The sequence below is a fragment of the Mesoplodon mirus genome (genome assembly GCF_964341445.2).
Source record: "Mesoplodon mirus genome assembly, chromosome: 11".
Taxonomy (NCBI): Eukaryota; Metazoa; Chordata; class Mammalia; order Artiodactyla; family Ziphiidae; genus Mesoplodon; species Mesoplodon mirus.
The window spans coordinates 91,528,732-91,541,758 of record NC_138987.1 but is presented as its reverse complement, the minus strand read 5'-3'; the positions used below and the strand labels follow the sequence as shown (position 1 = coordinate 91,541,758).

Sequence of the window (13,027 nt, the reverse complement as noted above, 5' to 3'; positions counted from 1 at the left end):
ATAGTTTTCAAACGGAATGCTTACTCTTATAATACCATTCTCAGACTAATGTGAAAATCAATAGGAACCAGGAATGCTTTACTACATGTTAAATTTAAAAGCAGTTGCTTTACACCTGTGGATCTTTTTAAGTCACTAGCTGGGGTAGAGAAAATCTTTTAATGGTTCTTTTTTTTCTTTTGGGGGCTCCGTGGAGAAAGAACTAAAATCCTTTCAAAAAGTCTAACCTTACCCATTCCCCCTCAATCCCCCCAGACTTTTCCCTTGAAGATTTTTCTGCACAGTTGGCAGACTTTACTGCCTCCGCCGCCTCCAGCCGAAGCGCGTTTTTTGCTTTTCAATCAAATAACTATTTCTGTGATTATTTAGTTAAAATACTGTAATATTCTTATTTCATTAAAACCCGAGGTTCTCACTTAAAAATTCAAAGTTCTTGTAGAATAATGGATGCCATGATCGTGGCTTTAGTGATTTATACTGCAGATCCCCAATTAGGAGGCTCTCCATTCTTTTCTTAAGAGAATCCCTGAGCAAAAATGAAACTTTTGTGTAGTGTCGCCCCTCTAGGAGATAGGACTGTCTGTCTTCCCAAAAGGGTTTACTGCGATAAAAGGCAGCAGTATTTAGAGGATGATTCATAACTCTTTCCCAGGTACTTAACACCTCGAGGAACAAATATTTTAGTAAACTGTGCTCCCTGTCCCTAGTCCTGATGAATAAGCCTTTCCAGCAGGAAAGCTTTATGGTAAATATTTATATATACCTAAATGCTTATTATTTACCTATCCTTTCCTATCTCCATAGCACAAAAAAGTTACTGTTATTGTTGTTAAAGAAGAATTAAAAGAGCTCTCAGAACACTGTCCGGATGGCTGGAAAAAAAAAATCCTAAATAGTCAAATTGTACCACATGATTTTAATCCTTGACTCAAAGAAGAAAAGTCTTGAAGAGTCAGGATTCTTGTAATGATAAAATAGGTTGGCTTTTAAATATTTACTAAGAAATCAAGGTTAGAACATTTTCAAGTTAGAGATCTCTCTTGTTTACAAGAATAAAAGGTGTCCATAATAATAATAATAAGTCAAAAATAGGGGGCATACCCTGCGACCTCAAGTGCTAGAGGCATTTCTTGCTTCAGGCCTTGTACTTTAGTCCGGATTTTTTCTGTTTCTTACCATGGTTTCTTAATTTTTATTTATTTTTGGCTGCATTGAGTCTTCGTTGCTGCGTGCAGGCTTTTTTTTTTTATCTAATTGCGGTGAGCAGGGGCTACTCTTTGTTGCCGTGAGCGGGCTTCTCATTGCAGTGGCTTCTTTTATTGTGGAGCATGGGCTCTAAGAGCACGGGCTTCAGTAGTTGTGGCATGCGGGCTCAGTAGTTGTGGCTTGCCGGCTCTAGAGCGCAGGCTCCGTAGTTGTGGCACACGGGCTTAGTTGCTCTGTGGCATGTGGGATCGTCCCAGACCAGAGGTAGAACCTGTGTCTTCTGCGTTGGCGGGCGGATTCTCAACCACTACACCACTAGCGCCAGTAGGGAAGCCTGGTTACTTAATTCTTAAGACGTTATTTTCCTGGGAGTGAGCGAGGACGTTGAAACCTCAGGATCTTGTAAGTTCAACTGACCCCCTAAAGGCGGAGCAGTCGGGCCCAGGGTATTCATATGGGAGGTTATGTAAATGAGGGTTAGCAGTTTTTCTTTTGATTGGAGCAAGATGGAGAAGGCGGTCCTTCTGCCAGCGCTCTAATTGGGAAAGAGGCTGCCTGTCATTGGTCACCGGAGCCGAGGTTGTTGCCGCGCCCAATGGGAAGGCACTGCCTAGTGTCAGCAAAGTGTTGGTGGAGGCAGTTCAGATGTGGTACGTTGCCCGCCCATTCTAGGAACTGGACCGCTGGGTTTTTTTTCCCCTAGCTGGAGTTTTAGGCGAGAGACAAACATGTCTGGTCGCGGAAAGCAGGGCAGCAAAGTGCGGGCAAAGGCCAAGTCCCGGTCCTCTCGCGCGGGCCTGCAGTTCCCGGTGGGCCGAGTGCACCGACTGCTGCGCAAAGGTAACTACGCAGAGCGAGTGGGAGCCGGGGCGCCGGTGTACCTGGCAGCGGTGTTGGAGTACCTGACGGCGGAGATCCTGGAGTTGGCTGGCAACGCCGCGCGGGACAACAAGAAGACCAGGATAATCCCTCGCCACCTGCAACTCGCCATCCGCAATGACGAGGAGCTAAACAAGCTGCTGGGGAAAGTGACCATCGCCCAGGGCGGCGTCCTACCCAACATCCAGGCCGTGCTGCTGCCCAAGAAGACGGAGAGTCAGAAGGCGAAGAGCAAGTGACCCTGACGCCGCCCCAGGAGAGCTGGCTTCCTCAGCAAAGGCTCTTTCCATAGCCACCCCGCAGTGTTTCTGAATACGGTTGATGTTATGGAGGGCCGGCGCGATCTAGTGGGGAGGTGGGCGGCGAGGGGCCCATTAGGGTCGGGGGCCAATAAAGTCGGTGAAAGTTGTCTGGTCGAGAGAACTGTGTAATCGCGGGGGCCTGCCGGGTGGCCCAGGGGGCAACCGGGAGGCCTTTGGAGGAGGTACTGGTGGGTCGGCCTGATCCACTTTCTGGGCTGCTTTGGTCTGCAGGTCACCCTCAAGGCGGACAAGAGAGACCAGAAGGGACCCACTGGCCTGGAGGTGGGCAGAGTTGGGAACTCTCCCTCCTCGCCTGAAGGCGGAGGAGAGACAGAGTAGGTGCGAATGCGGCTGGGGGAATTATTTTTACTTTCCCTTCCCAGGGCCTTTGCTCCCCTGCCCTGTTTGGGCAGTTCAGGAACCTGTTCTAGGAAGGAGGCGGTGGCTTCGAGCTGGTCTTGGGCAGGAAGTTGTCTCTCCGGCCATACTTTTCAAAAGGTAAAATAACTTGCCGTCTTGGGAGTGTGGCCCTGACGACGCGGTGTCAACAGATTTTTCTTGGCCTGACAGCTGTTGTGTTTTCGGTATCAGATATTTTTATGTACACGCTTATGTTTACATTTCTTTAAAATGAAGGAAACATCCAGGAATATGTGTAATACGGAAGCTTGAGTCACGAGGTTGGAAGTTTGTTCCCCTGACACTCATGTTGCAGAACAGTGCAGCACCTTTCGTCATGAGTTTCATATGCTTATGAGCTTTAAAAATGATTTTCTCAAGTTTCTAGCTTCATAATGGTCTTATCTCCACCATATTAGATTCCTGTGGAAATGTAATTGGTTTGATTTTGCTTTATAACAACAAATCACCCTCTTGATGTCCCTTATGTTCTACCACTAGCCTGAAGTAATGACCTCATTCCAACAATGCCTATTGGGGTTGTGTTGCTTAATGGCACAGTAACGCTTTAATAAATATGTGAGATGTGAGAAAAGGCAAGGACAGATGATTTCAGATCAGGAATTTGAACGTTACACACTAGCCATCCAATCTGTCCTTAATTGACCCTTCCATTTCACCCTTTTCTACAAGCTTTGTCCTGGCCCTCATGGTCCACAAAAAAAGATCCCCGTTTAGATTTTACATCTTTGGATTCATCTTTCCTGTGAGTCAGAGTTGAAGTCTTCTTGAAAAAAAAAAAAAAAAAAAAAAGAGTATGTCTTCATCCTTGGTAGTATTGTAGATGGCCCATTTTCTCACATGGACTGTCTTTATTTCTTCCCCAATATTTATTGAGCATCTCTATATGCCATGCACAGTACTAGGTGTTGGGTGATGGGGTATAGCTGTAGATGAGACCAACTAGATTTTGACTCTGAAAGCTCACTTATTTGTTCAGTGTCCTGAAGGTAGGACACTGAACAAATAAGTTACTATCAGAGAAAGATTTCCCTTCAGCTTCCACTAGTACTTGTGTCTCTCTGTTGCTTGTGGAATGAACGTTGGGATTACTTCTCCCATGTGATTGAAGTATACAAAGGTTAGGCCACACATACCCGTGTTCGGAGGCCTAAAGTAATGACCTCATTCCAACAATGCCTATTGGGGTTGTGTTGATTAATGGCACAGTAATGCTTTAATAAATATGTGAAATGTGAGAAAATACCAAGGGTATGTACCCAGGGCAGTTTCCAAGGTGTCCAGCTGTTTACTCCACTTACCACCTTCTATTCAGAAGGCTTCCTCATATGTAAACTAATAGTCATAATACCTATTTTGATGACTGAGATTGTTCCTTTATTGCATGCCAGATATTAGATGCTCAGTAAATTGAAAGAAGTACCATTTTCTACAGGGATATAGGCTTACCTTTATAGGTTAGGGAATAGGTAACTGTAGTTAATATGATTTTGTTGTTTTTAATGCCCAATTATCAGGAATAGTTCTCATTGTTACCACTTTGTGGAGGGATGGGCAGTGGAGGGAAAAAAAGTGCGAATCAGGTGCTGGTTTTGACATTTATGTCTTAATTTCCTAAAAAATTTGAGGCACGTGAAAGATTATTACCAAATGGTAAAGAAGTTAGGATAGGACATTTATAAGATAAACTTTTCCCTCTAAAGATTCACAGGAGTCTAACCCTGTTACCTGCAGATAAAAACAGGCCAGATACAAGGTACAGTGATGCCTCCCATCCTCATCCTACCTCGACCACCACTGTCCCAGAGATTCTTAGGCTCCCCTTAAATACTTCCCCTGCTGCAAGCTTCAGTCAGTCCCTCACCATTTCTGTTTTTGAGGGGTTTTTAAACCTGAATAGTTGATTGGCAGTTAAAAATGCATACTCCTTGCCAAATCAGTTGAGCCTGTGGATCTTTGATGCACAAACAGTTCTTGCCAATGTATGATTGTTAACTTAAAAGGCCAATATTTTTTCAAGCACGACACCTGATGGAAGAAGATTTAGGACAAAAACTGGTGGGACCTGAATTCTTGTCCTTCGTAGATTTCTAATCCATAGTTGTGTGTGTATACACACATGCGCTTTCCCGTGGAGATAAGCCATTCAGCGTGGCAGGCTGTGACTTGGCCAGGATTTGTTCATTCTTTGTTTTTTCCTGCAGGGCGAGTCTTGCCTTTGTGTCCCTGAGAACTGGTCTGTTTAGTTTTGTCTGCCTGGAATCAAAAGGTTTAGTCTGGCCCCATAACTGGTGATAACTATATGCAAACTCTTCACAAATCTCCTTCCGATGGTTGAAAGGTCATATACTATGGTGTTTAAGAACTTTTACTCTCTGGACTGAGACCTGGGCTCAAATCCACTCACCTCCTTAGTAGTTGGGTGATTTTGGAAATGTTACTCAATCTCTTTAACTCTCAGTTTCATCTATTAATTGGGCATAATAATAGAGTTACATCACTGGATCTGGGGGAAGAGTTAATGAGATAATGTAAATGAAGGCACTGAGCTTCCCATATAGAAATGTGCTCAATGAATAGTAACCACTAGTATGTGAAACTGGATTTAGAGCAAGTAGCAGTAGTCACGGGACCTATTGAAATTAGTAAACATCTGGCATTCTAGCAATTCTGTGACTTCTCATCTAGTGCACCATAAAAACAAGCTTAATGGCTGTTTTCCTACCTATAAGACAACTACAATCCAGTCTATAACAGAAAAGAGAGTCGTAAATAGCGAAATGAACCTTGTGAACCTGAATTTGTATTTTTTCCCCCTTGAAGGACAACCTAGTTTGGAATTAGTATCTTGTTTTTTTTTTTTGCGGTACACGGGCCTCTCACTGTTGTGGCCTCTCCCAATGCGGAGCACAGCCTCCAGACGCGCAGGCTCAGCGGCCATGGCTCACGGACCCAGCTGCTCCGCGGCATGTGGGATCTTCCCGGACCAGGGCACGAACCCGCGTCCCCTGCATTGGCAGGCGTACTCTCAACCACTGCGCCACCAGGGAAGCCCTAGTATCTTGTTAAATGCACCCACTCAGATTAAAAATGGAACCTGTTCGTTCAACAATTTATTGAGCATATGTTACATCTATGATTGATAACTGGCTCTCAAGAAAAATGATTATCATATAATTAGAAAGATGATTATAATCTAGCAGGCTACACGTTAAGAAAGGGAGATGCTTGGGGTATTACAGTGACGGAGAAGAGGCACCTCTGTTTCTCGGCCTGGTGGAGAGAGTGGCATCTGAGATGAGTCTAGTGCAAGAGTGAGCCTGACACGACAGAGTGTTCTAGGCAGAGGGACAGCACGCACAAAAGCATGGGGGTCAAAAGACAATATACCTGCGGCCGGATGTGAGTGAATCCAGGGAAGAAGGTCTGGCCTGGAGATAAGAATCTGGGAGTCACTATTAACAATGGTCTTCATGGGTAAAATCATCCAGAGGGAATATAAATCTAGAGAATATAGGGAAAGGTGTATAAGTGAATCTCTGACAGGGCGTGTGGGATCTGTGAGGTGTAATCTCCTGTTGAGGAAGAGCAGCCTTTCAGAAGATGACAGGACGCAGGCTGAAAGAGAAAGCATCAAGGAATGCAGATTTTTCACAATTTGGATCGCTGTGCTCCCAGACACTTCCTAACTTGTCTTCATTTTGACATGTAAGTAGAATATGTTCTTTAAAAGTTATTACGGGGCTTCCCTGGTGGCGCAGTGGTTGAGAATCTGCTAATGCAGGGGACACGGGTTCGAGCCCTGGTCTGGGAAGATCCTACATGCCGCGGAGCAACTGGGCCCGTGAGCCACAACTACTGAGCCTGCGCGTCTGGAGCCTGTGCTCCGCAACAAGAGAGGCCGTGATAGTGAGAGGCCTGCGCACCGCGATGAAGAGTGGCCCCCGCTTGCCACAATTAGAGAAAGCCCTTGCCCAGAAACGAAGACCCAACATAGCCATAAATGAATGAATGAATGAATGAATGAATGAATGAATGTTATTACGTTGTCCTACCCAGGGAACGCTGGCAAGCTGGCTTACTTTACCAGTGGCACTGGAATGGAGATGCATTTTCCCCTTTGCATTTTCACATTGCATATACAGAAATTAGAGGGATATATATATATATATATATATCCCTCTAATTTCTGTATATGCAATGTACAGAATATATATATATATATATATCTCGTGACAGCAAAAACATTTTTAAAATTTTTATTTTTTTTAATTTTTAAATTGTTTTGGCTGTGCTGAGCAGCATGTGGGATCTTAATTCTCCGACCAGGGATTGAACCTGTGGCCCCTGCATTGGAAGTGTGGAGTCCTAACTCCTGGATGGCCAGGGAAGTCCAAAAACATTTTTTTACAAAAGCCGAGAAGAATATTGGCAAAGAACCATTTGAGAATATATCTTTTGTTATCATCCCATATATTTGAATACAGTTTTTTACATATTTTAATTTTAATCAATGTTTTAAGTTTCAATTTTAAAGAAGTTATAGGGGCTTCCCTGGTGGCGCAGTGGTTGAGAGTCCGCCTGCCGATGCAGGGGGCGCGGGTTCATGCCCCGGTCTGGGAGGATCCCACGTGCCGCGGAGAGGCTGGGCCCGTGAGCCATGGCCGCTGAGCCTGCGCGTCTGGAGCCTGTGGTCCGCAACGGGAGAGGCCGCGACAGTTAGAGGCCCACGTACCGCAAAAAAAAAAAAAAAAAAGAAGTTATAGAAATGGTGGCAACTTTTTATTTTTTTGACTTATAGTTGATTTACAATGTTGTGTTAGAGCAACTTATTAATTCACAAAGCCAATGTAGGTATTTTAGAATGACTAAAGCAGGAGAAATTTGACCCTGACAAACTTAGTTAATGTTTAAGTGTTAGGTTCCCAAGAGAGGGAAATGGAGAGTAAGAGGAGCAAAACAAAACAAAATGAAAAAAGAAAGGAAGCTGGCTGGCTTCAGGCAGATACAAAATTATCACTGTAAAGCTTTATTTTGTTTTCTCTACAGGGAGAGGAAAGAAAGTTTAGGTGTTGAAAAACAGATTTTAACATATATATATATATATATATACACAAAAAAAAAGGTTAACGGTGGGTTTGGATAGTAACTGGGGTCTTTGATAATTTTATCAAGCCATGCAATTAAAAAGCCAGCACTGCCTAACTCCAAATTATGGAAACAAAGGAGGGATAAGCCCTACATTAAACAAAATTATCTTTCTTTTAGGCAAACCAGACAAGCAAAGTGCTCGTAAGGGTTTACTTGCTTTCTGTTTTAAAGTACTTGTCAAATGAACTATCTTGTTCATGTCAAAAGCCCAGGGGTCCCAGATGTTCACAACTATTACTGAGTTGAGAGTCCTGGTCCAAGGAATTAGCACTTTAGTTGAATCCATAGTTACGTCTTTGCTCTTCAGCCAAAGACCACCAGGAACATACCTGTAGTTTAACAAGTTGGGTTTATTTTTCTTTGTAGCAGGGAGCACACATACTGGGGAGACGTGAGGTGTCTAATATATTAGAAAGGATTTGTTATAGGGCTCGGGTTTGTATAAGATATAGGTCTGGGGCTTTGCCCAGGATTCCATACTGTGTAGGGAACAAAGGTAAGTCTTTGATTTGGTAGCTTAATACAGCTAATCAGGTACAAGGAAGGAAGTGAGGCTAAAGCTGTAATAGGTGAAGATGCTAATGCATATGGGCCAACACAGGGGGCTGTTTGGTCATTTTTGTGGTTTGGACAATGCTTATGTTTTTGTGTTCATATGTGATACAGAGATCTCTTGGTTTTGTTTTGAATTTTCACAGTAGCATGGCCTTGTGTGTTGTCGGTGTCATGTGAAATGGTTTATGTTCCACGTAATACCATGGTACAGCTATGTCAGGCCAACTCCTAGTAACGCCAGGGTCTAGCCAATAGTCCAGGCCAGTTTCAAGCTGTCATGGGCTGTTTTCCCCTCTCTCAATAGCTAAAGAAAAAAGCGTGACCCTGAGAAGAGGACTTGCTCAGCAGCGGAGGTAGACAGGGACATCCAAGGCGAATGTTGGCAGTGTCCAAGCACCACGCAAAAGAGGGAACCACTGGACTTCCTTGGTGGCGCAGTGGTTGAGAGTCCGCCTGCCGATGCAGGGGACAGGGGTTCGTGCCCCGGTCCGGGAGGATCCCACGTGCCGCGGAGCGGCTGGGCCCGTGAGCCATGGCCCCTGAGCCTGCGCGTCCGGAGCCTGTTCTCCGCAACGGGAGAGGCCACAACGGTGAGAGGCCCGCGTACCGCAAAAAAAACCCAAAACAAACAAACAAACAAAAAACAAAAAGAGGGAACCACTGCCTGTGGGTATTTCAGTCCCACATTCATGTACTTTAAACATCCAAATCCTCTGACACCATCCCCTTGCTTTCACGTTCATCAAGGAACGTTCTCTCTTGAATTTATCTTTTTGCGTGTCTTCACATAGGGTAAAAATGTCCTGGTATTTTTCACATGATAGTTCATGTATCAATATTTCTAATAATAAATTGTTTTAAATTTAAATTATATATACTTTATATATATATAATTATACATGATTTTAATATATTTAAATGTATATATTAAGTAAATACCATGACCTCACTTTTCTCCCTTCTCCAATATCCTGCTTCCCATTGTCCGGCCCAAAGAGAATCCAGTCAGTTATTCTGATTTGAACTTATGCCAGGAAAAAAAGCATTCAAACCAATAAAAATCTAGGCATTTATCTGTAAGCTTGCTAAGTCTTGGTTTTCTCATGCATAAAGGTAGGATAATAATACCTTTTCCTTATCATAAAGCATTTAGTGACTGGTGTGTGGTAAGAGCTCAATAAATTACTGCTACTGTTGTGATCATTACCTTATATTTTCTACTTCGATTTTCTCTTTCCCTTTTGTGTTCCCCCGTCTCTCAGTGTTTATGGTATATATCCCCTACCTGCCTTCTAAACTTCACACTTCACCTGCCTACTTAAGATCGCCATAGTTTATCTCACTGGGGTCTCAACCTCAGCCGTTCCAGACTGGACCAGTTCCCTTCATTCCACACCCGCCTCTCCCAGTCCACTACCTAGGTTTGAATTTCTGCTCCCCTAGTTGTGTAACTCTGGGCAAGTTATCTCATCATTCTTCACCTCAACAGACACATCTGTCAAACGTGTACTAGCTACCCCACAGGGTTGTAGTAAGGATTAAATAAATTAATACATGTAAAGCACTTCTGAAAATGCCTGGCACACAGTAACGTTCCATAAACGTTAGCTGCTGGAGTCATCTTTTTCCTGCTGTTCATCATCATCACCCTCAATAAGCCAGCTTCACAGCCTTTATTCGCTGACTAACGACACTGCCAGGCAACCAAAGCCCTAAGCTGGCGACCCCACGTTCCTGTTTCTGTTTCTGCCTCATCCCCTACATCAGACTGGTTATCCAGTCTTGTGCTTTCTTCCTCTGGAACAGACCTCTCGACTCCTCCCCTCGACCCTCCCGTGGTGGTCTGGCACTCTTCATCTTTCCCCTATGGTGGGGAAGGATGCATCTTCCCACCTGGGGGCTGTCACCTTGCAGCCAATCTGTCCTCTCCATCACAGCCATAGGTCTCATTCTGAAAAGCAAATGTCATTCTAACAAACATGTATGTACCATGCGCCAAACTGTTCTGGGAGTTTTAGAATATTAACACATTTGTAATCTGTATTCGGTGACTTCTCTGTCTTTTATATATTATTTATTCAACACACCCTCTGTTGAATATTTATTCAGGTGCTAAGTCAGCCAGGGTCCTGTCAGGAAACAGATGGCATGCCCAAATGTGATTTTAGGACAGTTTAATGAAGGGACTGCTTACAGTGATGCAGGGAAAGCACATGGAAGGGCTGGCGACTGCTGGGCTCCACCACCCTCGGCTGATGGAGTGAAGGGGTGTGGTCACCAGACCTGGTAGGAGAAGGTAGTGTCGAGGGGCCCGCATGACAGGGAGAGTCAGGAAGAGCTGACCCAAGGCAAGTATGCGGGGAGGGGCCAGGGGAGTAATTCCCATGACCTCACTTTCCTCCCTTCCTCCTCCTACACGGTGCTTATTACCCAGCCTAAATGGATGCCAAAAGGTAAGAAACCCCATTAAGGCCGTTTCTACAGTTCATCCTCCTTAGGGGCATAGAAAAGGGTGGAGTCGTGTAAACGGGGGATCCGGAGGGGCGGACCCTTAGTTATACAAATATAACATGAGCAGGCACCCACTGCTATGGGGAGGAATGTCACCGGACCTTTCCTAGCACGACAAAGATTATTCCCCTGACAAAAACCCTTGATACACAGTGTTCTAGCAAGAGCAAACAGGACAGATGGAATCCCTGTGTTCCTGAAGCTTCCACAAAAGTAGACCTTAAAGGAAGTCTATAAAATTCGTAGATTCCAGGGTTTCCCTGGTGGCGCAGTGGTTGAGAGTCCGCCTGCCGATGCAGGGGATGTGGGTTCGTGCCCCGGTCCGGGAAGATCCCACATGCCGCGGAGCGGCTGGGCCCGTGAGCCATGGCCGCTGAGCCTGCGCGTCCGGAGCCTGTGCTCCGCAATGGGAGAGGCCACAACAGTGAGAGGCCCGCGTACCGCAAAAAAAAAAAAAAAAAAAAAAATCATAGATTCCAGCCTATTCTGCCGTGTTTTCATATATATATTCCACTTGCCAGCCATACAAAAGTACTTCCTGTCTCTTCCAGCGGCAGGGGGTTAGGAGTGCAGGGAACTCACACCCACTTTTTGCTTCGGGAAAGAACTAGTTCATGCTTAAATCTCACTGCAAAGAAGCCTGGAAAATGTAAAAGAGCACACGGAATCTTTTAGTGAGTACCACTGCCTCTGTCAGAGTTTCTGAGTATTTTTTGCTTACTTCCTAGTTCTTAGCTTTGTTCTATTTAACAAACCCCTAACATAGTTGGCCAGTCAATTGCAGTTCTCTTGAGATTTTTTTAAGAACAAAATGACACACAGAAAATGTATCATCAGCTAATACGCGTAAGCCAACAGCCTAACCACCCGCCAGAAGGAGACTGAGAAACATTCCATAGATTTTTGTTAAAGGAATTTGTGCCAATAATTTTACAACTAGGTTGTGAAAGTGGAAGTAAAAAGACTGAACTTTCCTTATGCTCTCGTGTGCCAGTTATAAATTTATTGCCTCTGGGCTCCAAATTCCAACTTTATACGGGCTCTGTGGTAGTAGTTGGAGTTCCTCTGGGCCTGCCTTCCTTACAGAAGCGTGGTGCTAGGCTCTGTGGGGAGAGAGCACTGAGTGCCTTTGCAGGAGGGAAGGATGACTCTTGCTGGCTCAGGCTGCTGCCCGGTTGTGGTGGGTAAGCAGTGAGGGGGTGAGGACACCGGGTGGCTTCTACTCCAGCCTCGTGCCCAGAATGCACATTCCCTGCACGACCTCCAGCCCTGACTCGCCCTGGGGACCACCTTCCCATGGCCCTCCCTAGGGGGAAACCACACACGCTGGGCCTTCAGCCTTCAGTGGTGCCCTGACTCCCTCACAGGCCCACCTGTCCAGAGTTTCTCTCTCCTGGGTCCCTCCCCACGTGGCTGTGGAGTGTGACCGGCCACCTGCCTGTACAGCAGGTTTCACACTTCAGAGGCAGGGTTGAGTAGTTGTGGCAGAGACTCTGTAGTTCCCAAAGCCGCAAATATCTATGGAATGTTTGCTGATCCCTGTTCTGGTCTATCAGTGGAAACAAACACACAAAAATAAAAAGTAATAAACACAAAGCATCTTTTAAAACAACTTCTGTTGCTCTATTTGGTTTTTCTCCATAAAAGTGGTACTTTCATGTTATTCTTTACTTCTTTATGTTAACCCTCAAGTTTTTAAAATGAACATGTATTTTTATGGATAAACTCAGTACAAATATGGATTTAGAAATACCTCCTCCTGTGATTTGGGTTACTCTGTAATAAGAATGGTCTTAGGAGCAAATGTTGGATTTGTACTCTGCCTGTATTTTAATTCCCTCCTCACACAAGAAAGCCAACAGCCGTTATTTGAAGGTATGGGTTCCTTTTACAGTAAGTCTCTAAGTATGGCAACATTTATCAACTCATTGAAGAAAGCCAGGCCTTCATGAAAATAATATGGCCTTTTCATTTGTGGATGGTATATTTCATGAAACCAGGCA

General features: G+C 44.7%; 1 protein-coding gene across 1 annotated transcript; it reads left to right on the top strand.

Moving 5' to 3' along the window:
• The first annotated feature begins 1,828 nt into the window (after positions 1–1,828).
• H2AJ (H2A.J histone) lies at positions 1,829–2,508 on the top strand. Its single transcript, XM_082635984.1, is given in 2 exon segments — positions 1,829–2,301; positions 2,304–2,508. Coding segments are annotated over 2 exon segments (441 nt in total). The 5' UTR covers positions 1,829–1,934; the 3' UTR covers positions 2,378–2,508.
• The last annotated feature ends 10,519 nt before the right edge of the window (positions 2,509–13,027 follow it).